General features: G+C 59.4%; 2 protein-coding genes across 2 annotated transcripts in view; both read left to right on the top strand.

Moving 5' to 3' along the window:
- Positions 1-6,903: 6,903 nt before the first annotated feature.
- DIRAS1 (DIRAS family GTPase 1) lies at positions 6,904-10,245 on the top strand. The gene is made up of 2 exons (XM_039248141.1): positions 6,904-6,971; positions 9,534-10,245. Exon 2 carries the CDS (start codon positions 9,602-9,604, stop codon positions 10,196-10,198), a length of 597 nt encoding a protein of 198 aa, XP_039104072.1. The 5' UTR covers positions 6,904-6,971; positions 9,534-9,601; the 3' UTR covers positions 10,199-10,245.
- Positions 10,246-15,252: 5,007 nt separating this feature from the next.
- Positions 15,253-25,596, top strand: part of GNG7 (G protein subunit gamma 7) — a 113,741-nt gene continuing 103,397 nt past the window's right edge. The window contains exon 1 of the mRNA XM_039248014.1: positions 15,253-15,301. The gene's annotated coding sequence lies outside the window, so the exon portion shown is untranslated. The remainder of the gene's footprint in view (positions 15,302-25,596) is intronic.

The raw sequence follows: 25,596 nt of genomic DNA, 5'->3' as shown, positions 1-25,596 counted from the left end.
TGTGCCCATGTGTGGCTCTGTTCCTGACAGAGGGGCCCACTGGCATGGGGTGTCTGACTGGGTGTCACTCAGGGCACCTCTCACGCCTGCCACCTGACGCCACGCCTCCTGGGGGATGGGCAGGGTTCTGGGCACCCTCCCTCCCCCCTCCTTCCTGTGCGCCCCCTCCTCCACACACTTGGGCCAGGTGTGCGTGTGGGGTCTTTGAGGGAACACAGGCCCATGGACCCGAGAGATGGCAGGCAGGGCTACGGGCCAGCGTGGCCATCGGTTGTCAGCCCTGTGTAGGCCCACCGTCCCCAGAGTGACAGACTTCCCGGGCTATGGGGCAGGGCCACACGCTGTTCACCCCGCCCGACACATGAGCACGTGGGGCCAGCACCTGCCTTGGGGTGCAGGAGCGCAGGATGCTGGCGGCTGGGTGTGGGGTTGCTGCCAGCCCTGGGTGCCGGCTCCGTGGCAACCTGTTGTCACAGAAGCCCAGAGCCGTGCCTCTGGGAATGGGAGTCAGGGGTGACAGCCTTTCCCCGAGGATTCTGTGTGTCTGGCTCGAAGCCGCTAGAGGTGCTACAGGAGGGCGGGCCGGGGGCTGGCAGCCTGGGCCTCAAGCTCCGCCACGGGCACTCGGGCCTCCGCACTCGGCCACTCGGCTGTAGGCACACCGGCCCGGAGCGCGCCTTCCTGGGGTCCCGGATCACCTTCTGTGCCCCACTCAGCCGGCAGCCCCCCTGCACCGCCCAGCAGTTGAAGCTCGGGCAAGCACAGGCCCCTTCGGCCCTGGGGTGGTGAACCGCCTGCCCAGGGGTGGGTGCCCCGGGGGCTGCCTGCGTCACTGCCCAGGCCCTCCCGGCACGTGGCCCGAGGGCACACCTGTGCCACGGCCCCAGCCTCCACCGTGTTATGTGAACTGTCCCATTGCTAGAAACTTCTCTCCTTCTGGGGACCCATCTCTGAACCCCACACGGCCTGCCCCTGTCCCGGTCCCGGGACGATGACCGCCATGGGTGTGGGAGCATCCTCCTTCCCACTGTGGCCCAAACCCAGTGTCGGCAGCCTCTGCTGCCCCCACTTCACCTCACCCCCGAATGGGAAGTTTCCACCCATTTGGTGGAACTTCCACCCTTCTCCCCAGGGGCGGGGGGTGTGTCTGGAGCCGCCAGGCTCTGCATTCCACCTTCACCGGGCCGAGGACGTCTGCTCCGGGACCTCAGCTCTGTATCCCCCATCACTGCCGAAAGCACACACACAGCAAGGTGTCTACCTCGTACTAGCCGTCAGCTCCATGGAGTGGCCCTGGGGACACTGCACTCTGACTGCCTGTCTCCCCACCCCGAGCCTGTTGGACCATGTTATCCCCCTCACTCTGAGTCTACTTCCTAACCAGCCGGCCCAGGAAGGGCACCCTCACGCCAGCCAGGAACCTTGGGGTGTGGAAAGACCCGTGTACCCCTCTTTGGGCCCTTCGGCCAGCTGTCACCACCATGGCCCCTAGGGTCCCACCAGCCCCAGCAAAGCTGCTTCCAGGCCCCTGAGGCTCTGTGACCCCGAGAGGGTTGAGGGGGCTGTGTTGGAGGAGAGGATACAGACTGCCGCAGCCAAGGCCGCCCTGGGCCACCCCTCTGGTCTTCTGCCGTCTGTGGAGCGAGGGTCAGCCCTGGGACCTGCTTCCAGAAGCTGCCCCAGTCAGACTGTCACTTTGGTCAGCTCTCCCCGCGTTGGGTGAGGCAGACTGTCACCACGTGCAGGTCAGAAGAGTGGCCGTTTTGCACTCTGACGGAGGCCTGGAGACACACGCTCCCTCCCGAGCCTCCCTGGCCCCTGTGGCCACATCCGGCCTAGACCAGGGTCTTCCGAGGCCTGCCCAGTGGCCCCCCACCCCCAGCTCTGGCACAGGAGCACTGCTGCTGGCTGATGGGCTTTCTCTTGGACAAGACTCTGGACTGCTCAGCGCCCAGATCAGCCCCTGTAGATACCAGACCTGAGCGCTGAGGTCACCGCTATGCAACTTTGTGAGCGGAGATTCCTGCCTCTTAGGGGTCTTTCTCCATAGGGGGGTGATCCCCTAGGGCGCACCGCACCAGGAGGTGTCTGGGGCCGTCCATGCTTGTCACACCAGGGGTGTCCTGGCACCGAGTGGGTGGGGGCGGGGTGCCGCACCCTGGACACCCCTGCAGAGGACGCCCCGACTGGCCAAATGTCCTTGCGGCAGAGGGATAGGTCCTGCTCTAATTCACAGGAAGTGATGAGGAGTTGCGTGTGGAAGCCAGTTAGCCCTGAGATCCTGGCGCATGTGTGAAAGGGAGGCGCTTGCCCGCTGGCAGACAGCGTAGCGCTCTCAGCAAGGATCAGAGGTGCGGCCACCACAGCGTGGATGTGTGCTCCCAGATCGCACACCCTGTTTTGTGTCGTAAATAACCACAGCCTCAGCTCAGAACACTGGGCACCAACCTTGTGTGGACCTGGCAGGGTTTGGGCCGCCCCCAGCCACCCTCTGGGCCCCAACCGGGCAGGTTCCTGGATGGGCAGGATTAGGGGGGTGCCCTGGGCTGGGGGCACCATTCAGAGCTCTGCCAGGAGAGCTACCTGGGACTGGGCTCCAGCCGTCGGGCAAGCGCGACGGAGCATTTTCCTCCACCAGGAAGTCCCCGGCCCCGCCCTCAGCCCTCCGAGGTCTGCCGTGCATGGGGGCTCACAGCACAGGCGGCAGCTGGATGGAGTCACCCAGATTCTCCTCCCTCATCTGGAGACAGGAGGAAATTACGAGGCGGCACCCGGGCCTCGTGGATTGAATCAACCTTAATAGCAGCGTGTCAGGCCTTCTGTTGTCTGCTGTTTGCGTCTCTGGTGGAGAAGTTATTAGCGTGGGGCGGGGAGGGGCAGCACCGGCTCCCAGCCCGTCTGTGCCTTTCCAGCCCCCAAAACAGGCAGTGGATGGGACGGTACCTCCACTGATGGGGTCAGGCCTGCCGCAGACACTAGCTCTGGCCCCTCGGCTCTGCCAGGAAGAGGGAGGCACACATCCCGCCTAGCCCAGCCTGTGGCCGCCCTGGACTGTGCACCAGCTTGCGGACGAAGCCAGCCACCAACCCCTCTGAACTTCCTGGAGCCTCTTGCAGGCGGAGAGGGGGCGTCGTTCCATGAGGCCCCTAGAACTATTCTCTGGGCGGTCAGGGTGCTGAAGCCACATTGGGCAGAAGCAGGGAGAAGCCCTTCCGTGCCCCTGTCATCCCAAAGGGCTCTAGCTCCTGGGCCGGGGGCCGCTGGACTGGCTGGCTGCAGTGTTCCGGCTGCGCGCTGTGACCGTGGGCTGCCCAGCCCCGCTGGACAGGCGGGCAGTTCGGAGCCCCCACGTCCTCAGTGCACTGGAGGCACGAGCAAAGTTGACAGCCACCACAGCTGGCGGGCCTTTCCCTTGAGGGACCGGCTGGGCCTCCCTGTGACCACTCGGGCTGATGAGCTAGAACAGGGTCTCCATCTCGGCACCATGGACGTTTGGGGCCATCTGGCCTGGTGTAGCACGGGAGCGGCATTCTGGTGGGGGTGGGGCGCTGCTGGATTTGCATCTCCGCCAAGCCCCCTGGTGGTGCTGGTGTGGGACACGTTTGAGATCCATTGCATCCGTTGCCCTCCTCCCCGGGCTCTCTCCTCCAGCCCTGCGGACACAGGACTGTCCCGGGCACTGTGCATGGCGGGGGGGGGGGGGGGGGGGGGGGGGGGTGTGCACAGCATTCCCGGCCCCTGACCACGTGATGCCAGGATCATCCCAGGCATGGAGACTACAGATGTCCCCAGGCACAGCCCCTTGTCCCCTGGGAGCACCCAAGGGTGAGGCCCACCACCCTAGGACACGTAGCAGCTCACCAAGTGAGAGGACAGATGACACCCACGTGCAGTGCAGTAGCAGGCAGCAATGAATGCCCTGAAGACAGAAAAAGCAAAGTGAAGGGAGAGAGACAAGGAACATGGAAATGATTTTAGCAGCACGGTCAGGGAGGAAGTCCCCAGGCGCCGCACTGGAGTCCCAAGAAGATGGGGAAAGAGCTTTTCCAGCAGGGGGGCGGGGGGTGCAGCCTGTGCAAAGGTCATGAGGCCTTTCTGGGGGTCATGGTCCTTTTTTCTGACTGACCACAGCCGCCCTGGCATCATAGGGCTTTATCCTGCCAGTGGCGAAGACCTCAGTGACCACCCTCCTTGGGAGGCAGTCGCGACAGCAGCACCTGTGCTTGGAGAGGAGCCCCGGCTGCCTCCACGGGCCCGCCAGGTGGCCCGCCAGGTGGCTTCGGCGAGGAACCAGCGTCTTTCACCCAGGGCTGGGGTCCAGTGCCTGCTGAGGCTGACTGGCAGGAATTCGGGCCCAGGAATGCCAGCCCATTCATTTTTAAAGGCAAACTGGGTTTTGACAAATGATTTTCTTATTTTCAAATGTTGACACCAAACTTAAAAACAAACAAAAAAGCCTTTGTGGGGCAAACTGCTTCTGTTAGAGGCCGTGAAACTCAGCCTCTGCTTCGCCCACATAATTGCATTAATCCTGGGAGCACGGAGCAGGGAAGGCATCTCAGCCACCTTCTTCCCCCTACGGCACCGCCAGGACTTGGGGGGGGGGGTGAGCATTGGGACAGGGACAAGCCTTGTGGATGGCCAGGCCAGGGGCTGGGACTTTGCAGGTGGACACTTGTCCATTGCAGTGGAGAGGGTTTCTGCAAGACGGATGGCCAGCCAGGGACCTCAGGGAGGCCGGGTGGTGGCTTCAGAGCCTGATGGACCCGAGTTCCAGCCTTTTGCCAGCACATACCCACGCTCACAAAAGCCAGGCCCCTCCTGGCCAGCTTTAGGCAAGGGCCACTGCTATCCTAGTTTGGGGTGCTCCAGTGGGGGTTAGGGAGGGCACAGAGGGGACTCCGGCCCGTCCTCCCCCAGCTCACAAGGCCAAGAGCCTGGCCTGGGAGCTATAAATAGCCGCAGAGTGGAGCTGCTGGCTGCGCCCACGCTCCGACACATGAGTCAGCCTGCCCTGGCCTGGGCAGGCACCCGGAGGAGCCAGAGGCTGGAGGCCCAGCCCAAGTGCAGGCGGGTCACTCAGGAGACCAAGGCAGGCAGGCCACTGGAGTGGGAGGGAGTGGGGCCGTCGCCGCAGGGTGCCCATGTGCCTGGCAGCCCCACGTAGGCAGACATCATCCTGATCACTCCCTGCAACCCTGAGAGACGGGACAACAGTGATCCTCATTCGCAGATGGGGAAACTGAGGCTCGGAGGAGCGCTTGGCTGGGACATGGCGACCCAGACCAGAAGTTCTTATTTGTCTATCAGGCTGTCTCCATCTCTGGTTGAGGGTACCCCAAGATGAGGGGCTGGGGCCAGATCATGCTCTGAGGTACCCCAACAGAGCAGGAGGGATGTGTGCCCAGGGAACAGCACCAAACAGCCCCCAGGGACCAGGAGGAGGGCTCAGGCCAGGCCTTGGAGGCACTTGAACTCTAGGCTGAGAAGCTGTATTTGACCTGGAGGCTAAGGGAGTCACAGGCAGCATTAGAGTCTGGGGGCCCATGTTGGAGGCTGGGCATTGAATGCCAGGGAGGAAGGAGGGCTGGAGGGGTGATCCTGGGAGGCAGGAAGGAGGCAGGTGGGGAACCTAGGTGGGAGACGCCGGCAGATGAGGCAGAGGGGCTGGATCCGGGAGAAATGGAGACCTCTGAGCCCCAGACGCAGGACAAACCTCAGGGGCCCGGCCTCTGTGCGAGCCAGGTGGCTCTGAGAGACAGTGCGACAGTGCCCATGTTTCCAAGGGGAGCAGGAAGCATCCACCTCAGTCAGAGCCATGGAGACGATGAGTCAATGAGAAGCCAGAAGCCTAGAGCCCGAGGGGCCTGTAGGTTCCAGCTGACCATCTGCTCACACACCTCATGATGGGGAGCTCACCACCTACCAGACACCGTTTACCCTCACGCTGCTCTGACCCCAGAGAGTCCCTTCTTGCGGGACCTTGGTGTCAACCTCCCCAACAAGGGGCACCTTCCTGGGGCTGTCATGCCCACCCTTAGTCCAGTTGCTGCACCTGACAGTCGAATCCCCTCCGAGATGAGCCTCTGCCCTCCCCCCATCCCCCCCGTTCTTCAGGAGGGAGGGCGTGCTGCTTCTTGTTGCCTTAAGCGTGGACACACAGACACTTCACACGCACAGGCACTTCAGAAAGGCAAACATTTATTCTCAGAAACAACTCCTACGTGAGGAAGATAGACGGTTCTGACCAGAAAACCACAGGCCCGGCTCCAAGGCCTTTGTTCACCCCTACCTTCAAACGGGCCCTCGGGCTCACAGCCGACATCTCCCCCCCTGGGTGGGCTGCCCCGCAGGGCACCCGGACCTAGTGTGGCCTTCACTTCCTCTCCCACTCCCTTCTGGGGCCCCTGCCAGTGTGAAGCCCCTCGGGTGGGGCAGGGGTCTCCAGGTACACTCCCACTGCCCCCCCCCCCCCAGCTGCTGCCTCAGGCATCTCTCTGTCGTACATCCTGTCTTCCCTCCAGCAACGCGCCCACTCCCGTGCGGGGGCCCCGCCAACCCCCGGGCCGGCCCATTCTGCTCCCCCAGCCCGTCCTGTGCACTTCTGCAATGGCCCGGGTGACCTCGACTCTGCCCGGCTCCTGCCCAGCTCCTGGCTCCGGGGTGACCCTGGGACGCAGGGGACCCCCGGAGGCAGACCCCACCCCACGGCGCCCGCCGGAGGCCTGGCGGCTCCCCGATGCGCGGGGCGGGGGTCGGCGCGGCGGTGACCTTGGCCGGGCGCGGGTCCCCGGGGAGGGGCGGAGCGCGGCGCCCGGCGGGCGGGGACGGGCGGGGACGGGCGCGGGCGCGGGCGCGGCGGCGGCGGCGGCTCCGGCGGGCGGGCGGCGGGCGCGCGGGGGGCGGCGGCGCCCGAGCGGACACGAGCCGGCCAGCAGCAGCCGCGGCGGCGCCGCAGGACGAGCGCCCAGGTAGGCGGGCGGGGGCCGGGGGCCGGGGCTCCGGGCCCTGCCGCACCCCACGCGCGCGCCCCTCCTTTGTCCGGGCCCCACCCTCCCGGCCGCGGGGCCAGGCCCTCTTCCTCCCGGCAGCGCCCCCAACCCGCAGCCCCCTCCCCAGTGCCGCGGGGCCCTGGCCCTCGCGCGCCCACCTTGGACAGCGCCCTCCAGCCCCCGCGGCACTTGCCGGGCGCCCCTTGGCCAGCCGGCCCCTTCCCCAGGTCCAGCGCGGCCCCCTCTCCGGGTGGGTCGGTCCTGCTCAGTCAGAGCCCCTTCCGTGCGGGGCCAGTCGGGCCCTGGGCCCATCTTCCCTCGGAGCGAGGGCTCAGCTTCCTGCCCCTGGGCCAAGCCAAGCCCCTCGCCCGGGAGCCCCTCCCCTGGTCGGGCCCTTCCCCCATCACTGAGATCCTCCGCGGGCCAAGGAGAGCCCCGTGGGCCGGTCCCCTGGGTGCGCCTCCCCTCCCTCAGGCCCCCTGTCATCCAACCCCTAGGTCCCTAGGCCAGACCCCTCCCCCATTTGTTTGGGCAGTGTGTGTGCGTGTGTGTGTGCGTGTGTGTGTGTGTGTGTGTGTGTGTGTGTGTCCTCCTTTGGGTCAGGGCCTGTTCTCCGGGCCCCAGGAGTGTTGGGGAGGGCGGCCTGGCACAGGAGGAGGTCTGTGTAGCCAACCAGGGTCCGGTTCAAATCCCACTCTACTCTGCCACCTCCCTGCTCCGTGACCTTGAGCCAGTTCCTACCCCCTCAGTGCCCGTGGCCCCCCACCCCCACCCCGCAGGAGGAGGAGGAGGGTGGGATTCAAACAGCACCAGGTAGGTGCCTGGCCTGGGTTACTGAATGGGGCTCCTACCCCAGCAGGGCCCCTCCCAGAGGACACCGTGCTGAGGGGCCTGGAATCCTGCCAGAGGGTCTGCACCCAGAGCAGGACAAGGTGGGTCTGGATCCCCCAGCCAGTCGTGGAGGTGCCTGGCTGCACATTCACATGCCCACTTCTCCGGGTGCCCACCCAGGGAAGGGCAGTGCCTGCAGGGCTGGCTGGCACCCCCCCCCCCACGCTGGCTCCCCATGGTGAGAATTGCTATGCATGACACCACCATGCCTATCGGATGTACTAAGAGTTAGTACTGGGAAGCGTGTGGAAGCAGGCCTGGCACGTAAGCGGCTGTGTGTCTGCTGTTACTTTTAGCGTCATGTCTGTCTGGCAAACCTGGTACCTCTGACCCTTCGGAACCCGCCTGAGCCCTCGTGATCGGTAGTTACGACTGCCCATCTGTACCGAGAGACCCCGTGTGCCCCGAGCCCGGCTATGGGCCTTATCCCAGCTCCTACGGGGCTCCCCCCAGCAGCCTGTGGAGCAGGCAGTGTGCCTGTCACACTCACAGAAGACAAAACCAAGGCTCGGGGACCCCAGCGGACCTGCCCAGGCTCTCACCACCTGGTCTTACTTACACCCCTGCACACCTGAGGGAGGTGACTCGGTCCAGGTGCAATCTTGTGTCCCTTCCCCCCCACTGTGGGCCTGTCTCTGTACTCGGAGACCCTCAGAGACAGCTGGGAAGGAAGGGGTGTCCTGCTTCTCCTAAGTAAGGACGCAGGCTGAAGACAAGCCTTCTGCTATCCTACCCCCAACCCAGGGCTCTTCCCCCACCTCCCTCAGTTCAAGAATTGCTGTGCTGTGTGACCTCCTTAGGCCACTGGACCTCTCTGACAACAGGTGCAGAGAGAGATGATAGGGGGACGCCCTTTCAGGAAGTTCTGTTCCTACAGATAACAGCAGACCCAAACCGGAGGCCAAGACAGGCCGTACTATACTCTGGGTACAGAGTGCAGGAAGTGGGGGCCTTTCTCTCTGAGCTCAGTTTAGTTTTCTCACCTCCAGCCTGGGCTGCTATCAGAAGTCAGGGCTGTGATTTGCAAAATTGTGACCTCCAGCATCAGGATCACACTCATGGGAGGGGAGTGGCTTTACAGTGCAAGTTCCCTGGGCCACCAGGTTTGTCACTTCTGGGCCCAAGAGGAAAGGCATGTTAAAGACACGTGGCTCCTATGAGCTTCAGGGACCCCTGGGCTGGGGGAAAGGCAGGAAGCCTGTGGTTGTTGGAGACAGGCACCACTTCACCCATTTCACAGAAGAGGAAACTGAGGCTCAGGGTCACAGAGCCAGGTCTGCTGGCTTCCAAGAACTCATGGCCATACTAGGAAGAGAAGGAGAAGTCAGGACATCCCGGGGGAGGGGAGGCGTGCAGGTGGGGGAAGGAGCTCGTGCACTGCACGCCGGCACCCTTGCACCTCTTCCAGACCAGGGTCCCCTGGGAACGCGCTTGGGCCCCTGGTTCTGCCGGGACTGGAGAGCAAGCAAGGGAGGCTGGCTCCAAGCCTGCATGCAGGGCAGAATTGCCAAGTCAGCCAGATCAACCAGAGGGCCTTCCCAAGGCGCAGGAGAAACGTCATCTCCTCTGAGAAGCTAACCTCGCCCCCAGGGGCCCAGGGCTGTCCCCTCCTGCCCGCGGCCTTTGTGCCTGACACTCCTTTCTGTACAGGGTCGGTCTGGGGTTCTCGCAGCTGCCACGAGCCCTCCCGGCCCTGACCCCCACCCACCGCGTGGAAGATGCCTGAACAGAGCAACGACTACCGAGTGGTGGTGTTCGGGGCGGGTGGCGTGGGCAAGAGCTCGCTGGTGCTGCGCTTCGTCAAGGGCACGTTCCGGGACACCTACATCCCCACCATCGAGGACACCTACCGGCAGGTGATCAGCTGCGACAAGAGCGTGTGCACGCTGCAGATCACCGACACCACGGGCAGCCACCAGTTCCCGGCCATGCAGCGGCTGTCCATCTCGAAGGGCCACGCCTTCATCCTGGTGTACTCCATCACCAGCAAGCAGTCGCTGGAGGAGCTGGGGCCCATCTACAAGCTCATCGTGCAGATCAAGGGCAGCGTGGAGGACATCCCTGTCATGCTGGTGGGCAACAAGTGTGACGAGACGCAGCGGGAGGTGGACACCCGCGAGGCGCAGGCTGTGGCCCAGGAGTGGAAGTGCGCGTTCATGGAGACGTCGGCCAAGATGAACTACAACGTCAAGGAGCTCTTCCAGGAGCTGCTGACGCTGGAGACGCGCCGAAACATGAGCCTGAACATCGACGGCAAGCGCTCCAGCAAACAGAAGAGGACAGACCGCGTCAAGGGCAAATGTGTCCTCATGTGAGCCCAGAATGCCCGCCACCAGCCGGCCCAAGCCTCTCCCAGCACCCCTGCTCCTCCTCCCCCTCCCCGCCCCTCCATCCGCCCTGCCCTCCTCCCCCCTTCTCCCTCTCTCTCCTTCTCATCTCTTCCTCTTCTCTTCCTTCATCCAACATCTCTGCAGGGGAAACTGAGGCCCCGGTGAGCCCGCGGCAGGTCTGGGGCTCCAACCTGGCTCTGCCGCACGGCTCTGCCTTCCCCCCCTTTCTCAGCCCCCCAGCCCTGTCTGCACCCCCAAACCCAAGTGCTGGAGGTGGCCCCCTGGATCCATACATGAGAAAGTGGGGAAGCTGCCTGTCCCCGCTGAGCCCGAGGACGCCGGGTCTTCCCTGTCTCTGCCCATCTCTGTCTCTTTCCCTTGGGTGCCCCCAGCCAGACCCGTGTCTCCCCCATTAGATCACTGTGACCTTGCTGGGGGGGTGGGGGGAGAGTTGAAATGCACATGGACCTCAGAGTTTGGTTTCTCCTTTTTGGTGTTTAACATACACTGCCCTTCCCCCATCCTTCATGACCTCTGGCCTGTGTCCCCACCCCGGGTCCCAGATCAGTCCTCACCCCTGTCCCCACAGCCTCGGTTGGGGGGGGTCTTGCGGGATGGGTCTCAGGCCACCAGGCAATAACCACAGAGCCTGCAGCAGCGCCCCGCCAGCCTGGAGTCCCGCTGCCTGCCCGGCCTGAGGGGGGGTTGGGGTGCAGGCAGGGGCGGCCTGGGACTGGCCCGTGGCCACAGCACAACCCAAGGGGACTGCCCAGCATGAATATGGGGGGCGTCCCCAGACAACGGCCCGCAGACTGGCACAGCGTGTCACCACCGAGCCTCAGGCAGGGGGACACGGGGTGCTGGGGAGGGGGTACTCGAGGACCCATCCGGGGCAGGTGGCTGGACCCAGCACCAGCAGGATCTGAGGGGGCTCAAGGCAGAGTCTGCCCAGCCTGCTGTCTCCCACCAACAGTGCCCCAGAGAGAGGGGCTCTGCCCAGGAAGGCGCGTGTCCCGGAGTCAGGGAGCATCTCCACCAGGAGATTCTGAGTGCTTGAGACTCTGTCTAGAAAGCTCCACACCCATGCGACCCTGTGGGACTGTGTCTGACAAGCATGAGGTGAGCTGTAGGCTGGCGGCGGGGAGGGGGGGGGGCGGTGACCACAGGATGGTGCATTCGTGCAGCTTGGTGTGGACAGGCAATTGGCTTGTGTCTATGCGTACACTTGTGTGTGTGTGGCTGGCATTCAGGGTGTTGCCGTGACAGTCTGTGTATGTAATAATGGTGCAGGCTACATGTAGGGGTGGGCAGTGCGGTTGTTAACAGGAGTGTGTGTTTGTGTTGGTGGGAACCTTTGTACCAGCATAAGTGTGATTGTAAGTGACCGTATTTGGGGGAATGGGGGACATGATTCCTAGGACGGCATCTGTAAACCTGCTCATTCTGTCTGAGGAACACTAAGCCTGTTTTGACTTTGTAGCCAGGTGGCTCTTGGCTCAAACTCTGTATCAGTCAGGTGATGCCGCCTAACACATGACCACCAATTCAGCGACTTGAAACAACACACGTTTATCATCTCCCTCCCGGTGGGTCAGGAGCCTCGTCTCCTATTTGGGACCTCACGAGGCTGCGATCGGAGCACGGGCCGGCTGCAGTCTCATCCGAAGGCTGAGTGGGGAAGAGCGTGCTTCCAAGCTCACGCGGCTGTCGGCAGCACTCAGTCTTCTGCAGCTGAGGGACCAAGGGGCTCCATGGCTCACTGGACGACAGCTGGAGCCACCCTCAGCCCCTCACCACATGGGGCTCAACCTGAGGTTGCCCGCAGCCTTGGGGCGAAGCTGCGTGGATGTGCTTGCATGTCCTCATGCACATCGGGACTGACCTGTGTGTGTGCGCACGTGTGAGAGAGAAAGGCCACGTGGCTGGACAGTCGTGTGACCACGTGGGGATTGTTTGTGGGCAAGAGAGACCATGTCTGTCTCGGTAGTGGTGTGTTTGACTTTCCCTGTTTCATGTGACTCCACAGATGTTTACTGAGCACACTGTGTAGAGAGGGAGGGGGTGTGTGTGCATGTGTGTGTCACCCCCTGGCACGTGGATGGGCCCCCGGGAGAGCTGGTGGCATCCTGCCTGGGCACAGCTGGGCTTCTTCATCCTGTGGCGGGTCCAGGGCCCACCAGCATCTGGTGATGCTCCCCCCCCCAACCCCGGGAGCTTTTCCTGGGCCTTGCCGGGCAGGGGTCTGCAGCCCTTTCTCAGGGACACACCCTGATAGCACAATCTCCCTGGGGCCCTGCCCACCTCCAGGCCTTTCCCCACCCAGGCACTGGTCCCCTGGGGAGAGAGGGGTCCTGCAGCAGGAGGGGCCGGAGCCTGCCCCCACTGCTGGCCCTTCCGCTGCTGGCCCTTCCTGCCCGGGCAGCCCTGGTTCTGGGGGCCGTGCCAGGTCATGCTTGCTGTGGTTCCACCCCTACCCCTCCTCCCCCCGCATGTGGGTGCCCCCTGCCCCCCTGTTGTGGGGTCTCTGTAGCATTTGCTCTAGAAATAGTCTTCCTGCAATAAAGAAGTGGATCCTGCATTCCCCATCAGTGTCCTTTCTATGGTGGGGGGGGCAGCCCACCACCTGCAAAAGATGATCCCCAAGAGGGATGGGCGTGAGTGATGAGGAGGAGCTAAGGGATGACGGAGATGAGGGATGGGATGAGGGGTGGAAGAGATGGGGTGAGGGGCGGAGGAGGAGGGGGATGGGGTGAGGGGCGGAGGAGGTGGGGGGTGGGGTGAGGGGCGGAGGAGGAGGGGGATGGGGTGAGGGGCGGAGGAGGTGGGGGGTGGGGTGAGGCATGAGGACAAAGGAAGGGGCTGTGGGAAGAGGTTGGAGCGTTGTGACAAAGACAGTTCGGCATCCCTCCAGGCGGCCCCCAGGACAAGAGACCTCACAGGCGCTGCTGGAGCCCATCCTCACTGCACCCAGTTGTGGGGAATGAGCAGGTGCAACGAGCCTCCTTTCGTGCGGGGAGGAACCCGCAGGGGCCCAGCTTCCCCGTCTGCTCCATGTTGGCTTGGGGCAGAATTTGCAAACTTACAAGCAGGGGCAACATGAAGGCGAGGAGAGTGAGGCAGTCACGAGGAGCACAGAGGTTGAGCGGGGGACGCCGCCGAGAACTCAGCTTTGAGATACAGATGTTAAAGCAACATTTAATGCAAAGGGAACTGTGGTGAAAACATACTGATGTGTTTGATAAAGACCGGATCTGTCAGGCTCTGGGGGAAGCAAGGCTGCTGGGTGTCCCGAGTGCAGCACTGGATCCTGTCTTTCCTAAAATGTTGGTATTTTGTTCATCCTGTATCGTTTCTGCACTTATTTTGAATTTTTAAAATATTGCAGAAACATAGTATTTACCTTGATAGCAGGGTTTTGTTTTCTTTTTTATGGGGCCCCTTTAGGCTTTGGATTAGAGAAAAGTGCTTGCCTCACCGCAGTCCCGGTGCTGCTCTGTCTTTAGGGCCACATGATGATGCCCTTGAGAGGAACCATACTCAGCCACGTCACCCAAGTTGCTCAGGAATGGCCAGACCTTCCTTCTGGCCTTTCAAGAGTGCCTGGAAATCTAGATTTCTTCTTGTAAAACGTCCTTTTTTTTTTTTAACTTAAAAAAATTTTTTTAATATTATTTTATTTTATTTGTTTTATTTTATTATCGAGACAGAAACAGAGCATGAGTGAGGGAAGGGCAGAGAGAGAGGGAGACAGAATCCAAAACAGGCTCCAGGCTCTGAGCTGTCAGTACAGAGCCCAATGTGGGGCTTGAACCCACGAACCATGAGATCATGACTTGAGCCCAAGTCAGATGCTTAGCCAACTGAGCCACCCAGGCGCCCTGAAACATTCTTATTTTTAAATGTTGGCAACGAACTTGCATTTTTAAAGGATTTTTGGGCCACTCTCACCTGAGGGCCACCAATCTGTGACCCTTATTTAGATAACAATTCCTTTGTGGAGATGTGGGCTGGGGAATGAGACTGGCCCCCAGGCACCTGATTCCCTCTGTGCACTGCAAGGGATGAGCAGGAGGTTCCTGCAGAGTCGACAGGAGCCCTGCAGGGCTCAGCTGGGAAGCCAGAGGCTCAGATCACAGAATATTAGCTTTGCAGAAAGTTCTAGAAGTCCCAGAATCTGAGGGGGTCCATCTTCCCCGGTAAGAAATTCTCCCCTCCCCTCTGTAACTGCTAGATGATTTTGGAGACAAACCACACATTTTTCAACATCACCAGGGGAGCTTATTAAAAATACACATCCCCTCCCCCTAAAAATAAATAAAAATGCACATTCCAGGGATCCAGTTCTTACAGGATTCTGTATCATTCAATGTGGGTGGGGGCCAAGGAAGTCGCTTTTTTAGATCCAGGCCCAGGAGTTAGGAAATTGAGAAACCCTGCAAATTACGAGAAAGGCTTAGGCAAATGACCTTGGGTTTAACCTCTCTGAGACTCAGTTACCGCTTCGTAAAATGGGGACAATGTAATTTTATCTCTTAGCCTTATGCAGAAGGTTCAAAATAAGGGAGCAGTTATTACTGTCCTGCAGGTTAGGAAGGGATATACTTCTCCTGCAAGTGACGTCCAGGAGCTACGATGTTGTATTCAAACTCTCAGCCCCGCTCGGGATTCGAATTCTCAAAGCGCCTCGCACCCCGTTGACGTCATCGAGTCACCTCTGGAAATCCGTTCTTCTCCAGCGGTGGAGTCCACCACAGCGGGCCTATTTGCATATTAGCATAGCCACGCCCCCACCCCGTGCTCCCCGCTCGCGGGTGGCCAGCGGCGGTGCCATTCAGCGCTCCTCTTCCTGGCCCCGCCCGCGTAGCGGGCACCGCCCCCTCGCCAGCGCGCAGCCTACCCCGCTGTCTGCCCTGCGCCCCGCCCCGGCCGGAGCCTCCCGCCGCCGAGGCTCTCGATTGGTTGAACTGGCTGCCAGTGCCCGCCCCCCGGGAGCCGGCCCCGCCCCGCGGTGGGAGCGGGCGCTCGCCGGCTAGGCAGCGGGTTCGGCTGCGCGGCGGGGCTGAGGCGGCCGCGGCGGCCGGAGCGCAGGTAAGGGCGCTCGAAGCAGCGCGCCGGGCCGGGGTCCGCCGCCCTCGCCTCGCGCCCGGGGAACAGGGGTGCGACCGGGGAGGAGGGCTGGCGGGGGCGGCCGGCCCAGGGAGGGCGCTCCGATATGGCTGCGGACCGAGTCAGGGTCCGAGTCAGCTGAGGAAGGGGCTCGGGCCGGGAGTCCGGGCCGAAGTTGGGGGTCGCGGTCAGTGAGGAAGGGACTGGCGCCGGGAGTTCTGGCCGGAGTTGGGGGTAGCGGTCAGTGAGGAGGGGCCTGGGTCTGGGGGTCCGGACAGGAGTCGGGGGTCGCAGTCAGGAAAGGTCGGGGTCTGGGGGTCCTGGCCGGAGTTGAGGGTCGCGGTCAGTGAGGGAGGGGCTGGGGCGGGGTGTCCTGACTGGAGTTGGGGGTCGAGGTCAGTGAGGAAGGGGCTTGGGGTCAGAGTCAGCACAGGAGGGGCTGGGGCTGTTACTGGGGTCTGGGCTCGGATTGGGACGGAGGTCCTCTGAGGAGGGGGTGGGGGTGGGGGTGGGGGCCGGGCTAGCAGGGGAGGGGGTAGGGCTAGAGTAGGTGGAGAATTTTGAGCCGGGGCTGAGAGTGGAGTTGAAAGTGAAGGTTAGCTGGGGAGGGGGAGTTGGGGGTCGAGGGCAGCCAGGAAGGAGACGGGAGTACAGCGGCGGACCCTGGGAGGGGTGGTGGAGGGGCGCCGGGGCGCCGGGAGGGGAGGGCTGAGGCACGCGGTGGGGCAGGCCAGTGAGAGTCGGAGTCCCAGGGCCGTGGGGGCTCTGCTGGAGGCAGGGGCTGGGAACCCCGCGCAGGTGTTTTGAGGGGGCGACTAGTCAGGAGGAAATGGGGGGTTTTGGGCAGTTGCTAGTATTGGGGAGACCACTCGCCCCTACTTTTAGGGGGCTGATCATTTGGTGTAGAAGATGGGGAGGCAGAAACCGCGTGGCGACCGGGAGGGGCAGACGGGGGTCCAGCATACTTTGGGAGGGCCGCTCCTAGGATGTAGGGTATGAGGAGGATGAATGTCCTGGAAGCAGAAAGGCTCGTGTCGAGGACTGACTATTTCAGGAATTTGGGGGCTCAGGAGTTGAGGAACCAAGGTGGGAGTTTTGGGGACGATGATATTGACGGATGTGGGGATGTGGGTGGCACTTTGTTTTTCCTGGGGGGCGGGGGTTGCTAGGGGCTGGAAGGTGGGCGGGAGAAGGCAGGCGGGATCAACCGCGCTTGGAGGCTCCCCTGGTTGCTAGGGGTCCCGGATACAGCTCAGAAACGTGTCCCGTCCGCAGGAATGCAGAGCCGGTCGGCTGGGCCGCCCTGCGTTCCCCCTCCTCCAGTTGCTCCGGGAGCCGGGCTTGCCCATCCGTGGAATGGGTGTAAGAAAGCAGTAGAGACACCTTACAGGGCTGCGGGGAGGAGGGGGCAGAGGAGGGAAGGCCCCACCTAGCTCGCTCCTGGCACATGGCGAGGGTACGTGAGACGTTGATAATAATGTTCTAAATTAAGAGTTTTTTGGGAGGGGGAAGGTGAGTGGGTAGAATTACTGGGTTGTCACAGAGGGTGGGAGAGGGAAGGAATCAGCTGGAGCTCAACTCCAGCCCTTCTGCCCTGGGGTGCACATGACAGTCACCCCTGGAGCTTTAAGACAGAATCTCTGGAGGGGAAACAAGAGTCTGTATCATTAAAAGTGAGGAAAAAACGAAAAAGGAAGAAGGTTCTGACACCGGGAGATTCAGAAGGTTTGTCTAGAAACAGACGCATCCACTTCCGAGAAGGCTGCATGGGTCATTCTGATTTAGGGGTTACCCCCCAGCAGCCATTCCAGTGTGTACCCCAGAGGGCACCATGGGGTCATATAAATACGTGAGGTCTGCATCTGGAGCTCAGGCGACAGACCCCGGTCTCTCCACTTGGCACTGCTGACACAGGACACAGGGGCAGGGCCACTCTCTGGGGGCGTCCAGGGTGCCGTGGGAGCTGAGCAGCGTCCCTGGACCCCATCTGCTCCATGCCAGGAGCGCCCTAAGTTGTGATAACCACAGACGTCCCCAAACACCCCCCACTGTCTCCTGCGTGCAGAATCACCGCAGGTGCAACTTAGTTTCCCTTTTAAAGCCCACACCTCACCTTGGATCCTGAGGAATTGCGGCCTTTCAGATCTGGGGTCGCCTCGGGATCCCCTAATGCTCTCATTCTGAGTGGAAAGCTGCACCCAGAGGATTTTCGAAATGCTGGCTTCTTTCTCAGTGGGTCTTTTGTGTGACTTTCAAACACTTGTCACACTGATTTTACATATGGGACGAATGGATACGTCACAGGCATTGAAAGGTGCCAACGTTTCTGAGTTGTTTCCCTGTTTTTAACCTCGCGCAGGAGGCTCCCAGGGGTCCCCCAGCTGTCTGGGCAATTCTCGGTCTTATTTAGAAAATACCCTGTGACTGAGGCCATTGTTTCTGCTCTGGTTCCGTGCTTCGTACAGCCCGGGGCCCTGTGGTCTGAAGGGAAGGACGGCTGAATGTGAATTACCCCAACATAGACCTGGCTCCGTGTTTACAGAGTGGAGGCGTTATTTTGGTACAGCACGTAGTAGAGTAAAAAGCTGCTGCTTCCGTTCAAGGTGTTGTTACAAATTTTCTCATTTGCATCTGGAAACCAATAATAGTCTGTAAAATGGCATTTACTAGGTCATTCCTATTCCTGACGCTCATTGTAATTTCTTACAGAAAGGGCTGTTTGTGCATGGCCTCCGTGACTTTGGAGCTTTCTGGAGCTTTCTAGAGAGGACGGTGACCAGGATAGTTGCGGGATTGCTGGGTGTTGATGCAGAGGTGCAACCCCCTTACTGTGGGCCCCACAGTGGCAGCCGGTGGGGGACTGCCCAGGCGGGAGCTTTGTCCTGGGAAGGTTTGCCTCCCGTGCCCCACATGCCAGTCCCGTGGCCCCTGTCATCCAGGGAGCCTCCGTCAGGTTCCCGTTGCTCTTGGGCCAGTTCTGGACCCCGCTTCCCATCGCTTGTCTCTTGTTCTACCCTTTGGTGTGGCCTCTTTCTCTTCAGGCTCCAGAGAAAACTCATGGCGTGTGTCGCTCACCTCACCTTGGAGACCAGGTGGAGGAGCTGAAAAGGTGGAGTGACTTGTCCCAGGGTGTCCCTTCCTTCCCCCCTCCCCGGTCCACCCCACCAGCTGGCATGCAGGGGGACGTTGGGCAGCTTTGAGACCCTTTCAGAAACGGGTTTTCCTTGGGAACTTTGCTAAGGGGAAGATCTTACTGCTTTTCATGTTTTAAATTGAGGTACAAGTTCCGTGTCTTAAAACTCAGCCAGTTTAAGTGTAGGGTTCAGCTTTTTGGGAAGTTTCTGGAGCTGTGCAACCATCCTGTAAACCTTTAGAACCTTCCATCACCCCAGTAAGATCCCTGCAGCCATTAACCATCACTCCCTATTCCCCTCCTCCCAGCCCCCAGTCCCCACGAGCCCACTTCCCATCTGTGGATGGGACGTTTCACGCACGTGGACTCACACCCCACGTGGCCTCTCGTGTCTGGTTCCCTCCCTGAGCGTCCTGTGTTCAGGGTCCGTCCACGGGGTGGCGGGTGTGGGCGCCTCGCTCCTGTTCATGGGTGAGTAATATTCCACCCTGTGGCCAGACTATCCGTGTCTGTCCGGTCACCTGACAGTGGACATCTGGGGTGCCGCCACGTTTTGGCACTGAGCCATCAAGCTGCTATTCAAGTGGCTTTTTCCTGGCACTTGGTGGCCTGTTCAGTTGAAGCTTGGGGGTGGCCTGGGTGTCAGCCGTCCAGTTTCTGTCTCTCTCTTTTCTGCTTGAGGGAACTGCTTCGCCGTTTCTGGCTCTGCGCATCCTAGCTGGTGGGCTGGCCCCATGGCCTACTCAGGTGGGTGGGTGGCCCTGTACGGCCAGCATCCACCCCATAAGGCACAGACGTGGCGTCAGGTCCCGGCCACCTCTACAGCTCATCACTCACTTGGCAAAGTGGAAATGCCTCATGCAGTGCTGGTGGCTCCACGGGAGCTGGCCCTGCCTCACCTTTCCAGAGTGACCTTCACTCTGACTGTAGGAACCCGGCCCTCCTGGTCCTCCCTGCCCCCTCCCCTGGCCAGCACCCCCCTTTCCTGGATGGTGCGGTTTGCTGTCTCCTTTGTCTGAAGCCTGCCTGCCTGCCTGCCTTCCTTCCTCTCCCCAACAAAGGCTGCTTGTGTGCCTATTTTAAGCATCAGAGCGAGTGCCAGGCTCCGGGAGTACCACGTGAATGAGACGCTTGTGTGCATGCGTGGGGAGGCGTGGAGACAGGGGACCCAGGGCCCTTCTGTCCCCAGCCTGGCTGTCTGAGTGGGGGTCCCAGGGGGTGGTGGAGACAGACCTATGCATGCCATGAGCTCTACAGGTGCTGTGAGAAAGGAAGCCTTATGGGGGCAGCACCGACCAGTTTCCCAGGGGACAGGTGGGGGTGCACAGCCCACCTTGTGTGAGCCCCGAGTCAGGGCTGAATGCTTCCATGTCATCTCATTCAGGGTCTCCCCCTCGGCACTGCCAACGTTTGGGTCAGGCTGTGCTCTGTGGGGTGCCCTGCCACAGCATCCCTGACCCCACTCCCTCCATGCCAGGAGCACCCCCATCGTGATCACCACAGATATCCCCAGACGCCGCCCATTGTCCCCTGGGGAGTGGAATCACCCCTGGCTGGGAACCATTGGGCTGAGCTACTTCCGATGATTTTATGAACCTGTGATCATACTAAAGTAAAAAGGCACATTTTTTAAAAAAAAATTTAATGTTTTCTTTCTTTTTAAAAAAAAATTTTTTTTAATGTTTTATTTATTTCTAGGAGACACAGAGAGACAGCGTGAGCAGGGGAGGGTCAGAGAGAGAGGGAGTCACAGACTGAAACAGGCTCCAGGCTCTGAGCTGTCAGTTAGCACTGAGCCCGACGTGGGGCTCGAACCCACGAACCGTGAGATCATGACCTAAGCGAAAGTCGGACGCTTAACCGACTAAGCCACCCAGGCGCCCCAATGTTTTATTTATTTCTAAGAGAGAGAGGCAGTGTAAGCAGGGGAGGGTCAGAGAGAGAGGGAGACACAGAATCAGAAACAGGCTCCAGGCTCTGAGCTAGCTGTCAGCGCAGAGCCTGACACAGGGCTCGAACCCACGAACTGTGAGATCATGACCTGAGCCAAAGTTGGACGCTTAACCGATTGAGCCACCCAGGTGCCCCAAAAAGGCACATTTGGGTTTTTTTTAAAAATATGCTTTATTTTTTAGACCAGTTTTAGGTTCACAACAAGTTTGAGCAGAAGGGATTCCCCGTGTCCCCCTTGGCCCCCACCCCCCAGAAGGCTCCCCCATCATCAAAGTCCACCATGAGATGGGACATTTGTCACAGTTGGTGAGCCTACAGCCGTGCCCACAGGCTCACTGCTGGTGATGTTCTGTGGGTTTGGGCTAATTCGTAAAGACACGTACCTGCCATTAGGGTACCACACAGAGTAGTTTCACTGCTCTAAAACATCCCGTGTCCCCCACTGATTCACCCCACCCCCCTATTTTGCTTTTATGGGCAAATTGATAAGAATAGCATAGTAACCTTGAGTAGCTTTTGGGACACATGTAACTCCGTAGTCTATGGAGTTTTCTGTGAATTATCCTTCCATGCTGCACTCCAAGACACCGTACCATTGAATAGAAACAGGATTCTAGAAACAGGATTCGCCCCTGATATGTAATTGGAACCGTTCGGCCAGCCACATTCAAAAAAGCAAAATAGGTGAAACTAATTTTAATGATATGTTTCATGTAACTCACAGTATCCAAAATACTAACATTTCAACATGTAATCAACATAAAGAAGGTGTGATTGAGCTATTTTACTTTCTCTTGTATGAAGTCTTCGAAATCTAGTATGAATTTTGCACTTGCAGATTTTTACGTCTGAGTGAGCCACATTTCAAGTGCCCAGTGCCCCATACCGGGTGCCACAGGTATAGGAAGGAAGTAGGGGAAATTTTAGGAGAAAATGAGACCTCTGTGGGCATATGAGTATAGCTTAGCATTTGGACACGTTGTGGGTTGTTTTTAGAGCTATTGAAGTATCTGCTGATTGAAAATGTGGATTGAGGGTCCCAGAAAGTCAGTTCTGGAAGAGCCCCCTAGACTGTCCAGTCCAGGGGATGGCAAACCATGGTCCTCGGGCCAAATCCAGCTCATCCTTTGTTTTTGTTTTGTTTTGCTAACATCTTTTTATTGTTGAGAGAGAGACAGACAAATTACGTGTGGAGGAGGGGCAGAGAGGGAGGGAGACAGAATCCGAAGCAGGCTCCAGGCTCCAAGCTGTCAGCACAGAGCCCTGATGTGGGGCTTGAACTCATGATCCACGAGATCATGACCTGAGCCCAAGTCAGATGCTTAACTACAGTGTCCACTGATAAAGTTTTATTGTCACAGACCACACACATTCGTTGACAAGTTGCCTGTGGTGGTTTTCAGGCTACAGCACATGAGGCCATGTGATACTGATTCTCTGGCCCCTACAGAAAAAGTCTGTCAGCCCTGCTAGACTGACTTGTGTGACTTACAGTTGAGGAAAGTGCCGGGTTTTGTGGGCTCATGGCAGTGCTGGGACTTGAACTTGCGGTTTCCTAGTTTAGCTTTATCCTTTTTTTTTTTTTAATGTTTTTTTTTTTTTATTTCTAGGAGAGAGAAAGAGAGACAGCATGAACAGGGGAGGGAGGGTCAGAGGGAGGGTCAGAGAGAGAGGGAGTCACAGGCTGAAACAGGCTCCAAGCTCCAAGCTGGCAGTCAGCACAGAGCCCGACGGGGGGCTCGAACCCACGAACCGCGAGATCATGACCTAAGTGAAAGTCAGACGCTTAACCGACTAAGCCACCCAGGCGCCCCTAGCTTTATCCTTTCAATTTAGCACCAGCCCTGAGAAAGCAAATGACGCTTGGCTTGAGAGAGTTTGCCTCTGCTGCTGTCTCATTGGACGCTTGTGCCCTCCTCGCCTCGTGGCTGAGCAGCGGTTAATGATCTGGGGACAAATGCACAGGGTGATCTTTTCCCCATCGCATCGTGCTGTACTTAGGGAGACTTATCATTTAATTTCTTTAGTGTCACCCAGAACAGCCAGCCTTAGAGATAATGGGATCTTAGAGTTGATGAACTATGGCATCTGATAGCTCCAAATTGATCCCATTTTAAAATGTCAGTGACATTCATTATCATCTTACTTAAAGATGCCCCCAATGTAAAACTGCGTATAAATGTCTCACGCTCGTGGCTCTTAGCTATGAACTGAAAAGCCTATCAGGTAAATAAAAATAAAACAGCACCACAATGAAGCAGTAGTCTTCTTTTTTTTTTTTTTTTTTTTAAATGTTTTATTTATTTCTAGGAGAGAGAGAGACAGCGTGAGCAGGGGAGGGTCAGAGAGAGAGAGAGTCACAGACACTGAAACAGGCTCCAGGCTCTGAGCTGGCAGTCAGCACAGAGCCCGACGCGGGGCTCGAACCCACGAACCGCGAGGTCATGACCCAAGCGAAAGTCGGACGCTTAACCGACTAAGCCACCCAGGCGCCCCGAAGCAGTAGTCTTCTAAACGCACATTAAGATGGGCCGTTTTGAGGTCAGGCGACGGGTGTTTTTTAGAATGATGTCCAGGAGTGACAATTTGCCCTGAGCCCTGTTTGAAAACCCAGTGGGTCACGGTGAATTTCGCTGTCTGCAGCCAAGGATGGTTCTGTGTTTGACACCTGCTCAACTTGGAAATGCCTTTCTCTTTAGGTGGAGCGTGGGCAGGCCCAAGCTGCTAATTCTTCAGGGAGGCTGATTTTTAAATATTCGAGGCCAGGGTGAGAAGTGGAGGTTTGTTTTGGTTTGGTGTCTTCTGTCTTTCGGCCCCACTGCTGCTTTGGGAACGTACAGTTGTTTCTTTGGCACAAGAGGTGATGGGAGGAAATGGGGCGGGGTGGGGGGGCGCTTTGTGGGTGGGCCGGCCCTTCTTTATTGTTCTTTATTGAGAAACAGATCGGCGCCTGTCTTTCTTCTCTCCCTCTGCGTCTGTGTGGCCCTGAAGGGCTCCAGGAGCCTCTCAGCTCTGTGTAAAGAAAACAAAGGGATGTCCACGCTGTTCACAAGCCTCAGACACCTGTATTTGGGGCTCAGAAGGACAGGGGACCGGGGCTATGGAACCTCGATCCCAGCCTTGAGAGTCTCTGAATTGGCCAGGTCTTTGTGCCTGTCTGCCCCGCTTGCCCTGGCTGAGAAGTGGGGCACGGGATCAGGGAAATCTCTAAGGGGGCCTCTGAGAAAGATCATGCCCTGAGTTCTGAGATCTGTTTTGTTTTCCTTTAATAAAATATCAACTTTGGGCTAGTTTTTGGTGTACAGACAAGTCACGATGGCAGTGCAGGGTTCCCAATGTGCCCCTTGTGACACCCCCATGCTGGCTAATGTCGCGTCCCCTGGTGCCTGCCACTCTGGAGGTTAATGTGTCTGTATTGCTGTTATCCAAGGCCCATGCTTCGTTTGGATGCCACTACTTCTCTAATGTCCTTCTCTGCCCCAGGACCCCATCCAGGGCCTCATGTGACACTGGGCCCCTCTCGGCTGGGACAGCCTCTCCGACACCCCTTGTCTTTTAGGCCTGGACAGTCTTGAGGATGCCTGGTTAGGGGTTTTTTCACCACAACCCCCGATCTGTGTCTGATGTTTCCTTGTGATCAGACCAGGGTTACAGGTTTTGGGGGAAGAACACACTGCACTGAAGTGCCCTTCTCGTCACATGGCATCAGGGGTCTCTGCCACCCGCACGACATCACTGACGGTGTTGACCTTGGCCACCCATCACAGGCAGCGTTTGCCTGCCCACTGGGAGCTCAGAGCCCTGGATTAGTCTCCTTTCACCCTTCCTTCTGCGGAGAGGAGCCTGGGACACGGGGCACCTGCCCGTGCTCTCCGTGCCGGGTCCTCATCCCCTGTGGTCCGTCTTCACACGTGAGACATCGGCTTTCTCCCGGCTCCACCACCCACACCCACACCCACACCGGAGAGTCTGGGGAGTTGGAAAATCATCATCTCACGTGTTGGGGCCGCTGACCCTTCAGGGTGTTGGGGAGAACCGACCCCCTTCTGATTCGAGACACACGAGTCCTAACCCCCCGCATTGGTGAGGGGTGTGGACGGGTCCCACTGCTGGTGACTGAGACCCCCGTCAGCTGGCCCTGAGTGTCCGTCCCAGCCCTGCATAGATGCCACATTTTAATAAAGGAGAGGAGATTTCGGTCTGGGGGCAGAGTTGGGACACATGTGGCCAAGGCCCGAAACCACCTGCCGGCGCCCATGTTCCTACCCTCCCGACCATCTGCCTGCCTCCCAGAGGGACGCCAGGGGCCTTCGTCCACGTGTGGGTGCAGCGTCCAGGGAAGCAGATGATTGTTGGAAGGCAGGCTGTTTTGTGGGGGGTGATGGCATGTGCCTTGGAAGTAGAACTGGGCAGCAGCCGGGGCCTCGGGGAGGAAGGGCGGGGTTTCCTCCAGCCGCCCGGCCTCGCCGCCCACGCACTGAGTGGCTCAGGTGGCACCGAGGCCTTTTCCCTCACAGCCTCACGATGCTCAGCCACCAACTTCTGGGCGTGGCCAGGTGCTGGGTGTGCGGCCACCCCCTGCCGTGCCCCCTGCCCCGGGGATAGGGGGCCTGTCAGCTGCAGCCATCACCATGGATGGAGAACCCGTCACACATCGCACAGCGTCCCCATTTACGTGTCCACCTCTGCTCGGTGCAGCTCCGGCGTCCCGCCCCGTTCGCTGTGCCCACTTCCATCCATAACATCAGTTCGCCGTCGTGACCGCTTCCAAGCACACAGCTCAGCGGCGTCAAGCACACGCACACTGTCATGCAGCCGCCCCCATGATCCGTCTCCAGACCTTTCCATCTCCCCAGAAAGAAACCCCATCCCCCTTAGCAATCCCTCCCCCTCCCCCAGCCCCCAGCTCCCATACGCCTCCCTCCTATCTGTGGAGGAGCCTGTTCTGGACATTTCACACACATGGAATCACACACCATGTGGCCGTTTGTGTCTGGTTCCCTTCCTGAGCATTGTGTTTGGGGTCGATCCCCCATTCATGTTTTATGGCTCAGCAGTGTTCCATCTGTGACGGTACCATGGTGTATTCATCCCTGCATCCACTGATGGGCATGTGGGCTGCTTCCGCTCTGCCTGTTGTGACTTGAGATGCTGTGAACATGTATGTGCAGACGTGTGTGTGGACAGATGC

The sequence above is a fragment of the Hyaena hyaena genome, unplaced genomic scaffold, assembly GCF_003009895.1.
Source record: "Hyaena hyaena isolate Hyena2069 unplaced genomic scaffold, ASM300989v1 scaffold_302, whole genome shotgun sequence".
Lineage (NCBI taxonomy): Eukaryota > Metazoa > Chordata > Mammalia > Carnivora > Hyaenidae > Hyaena > Hyaena hyaena.
The sequence above is the reverse complement of the archived record's forward strand: the minus strand, read 5'-3'. Positions and strand labels throughout refer to the sequence as shown.

Excerpts from the sequence above, each read along its gene's own strand:
- DIRAS1 (XM_039248141.1), top strand. The coding sequence starts at position 9,602 with ATGCCTGAACAGAGCAACGACTACCGAGTGGTGGTGTTCGGGGCGGGT.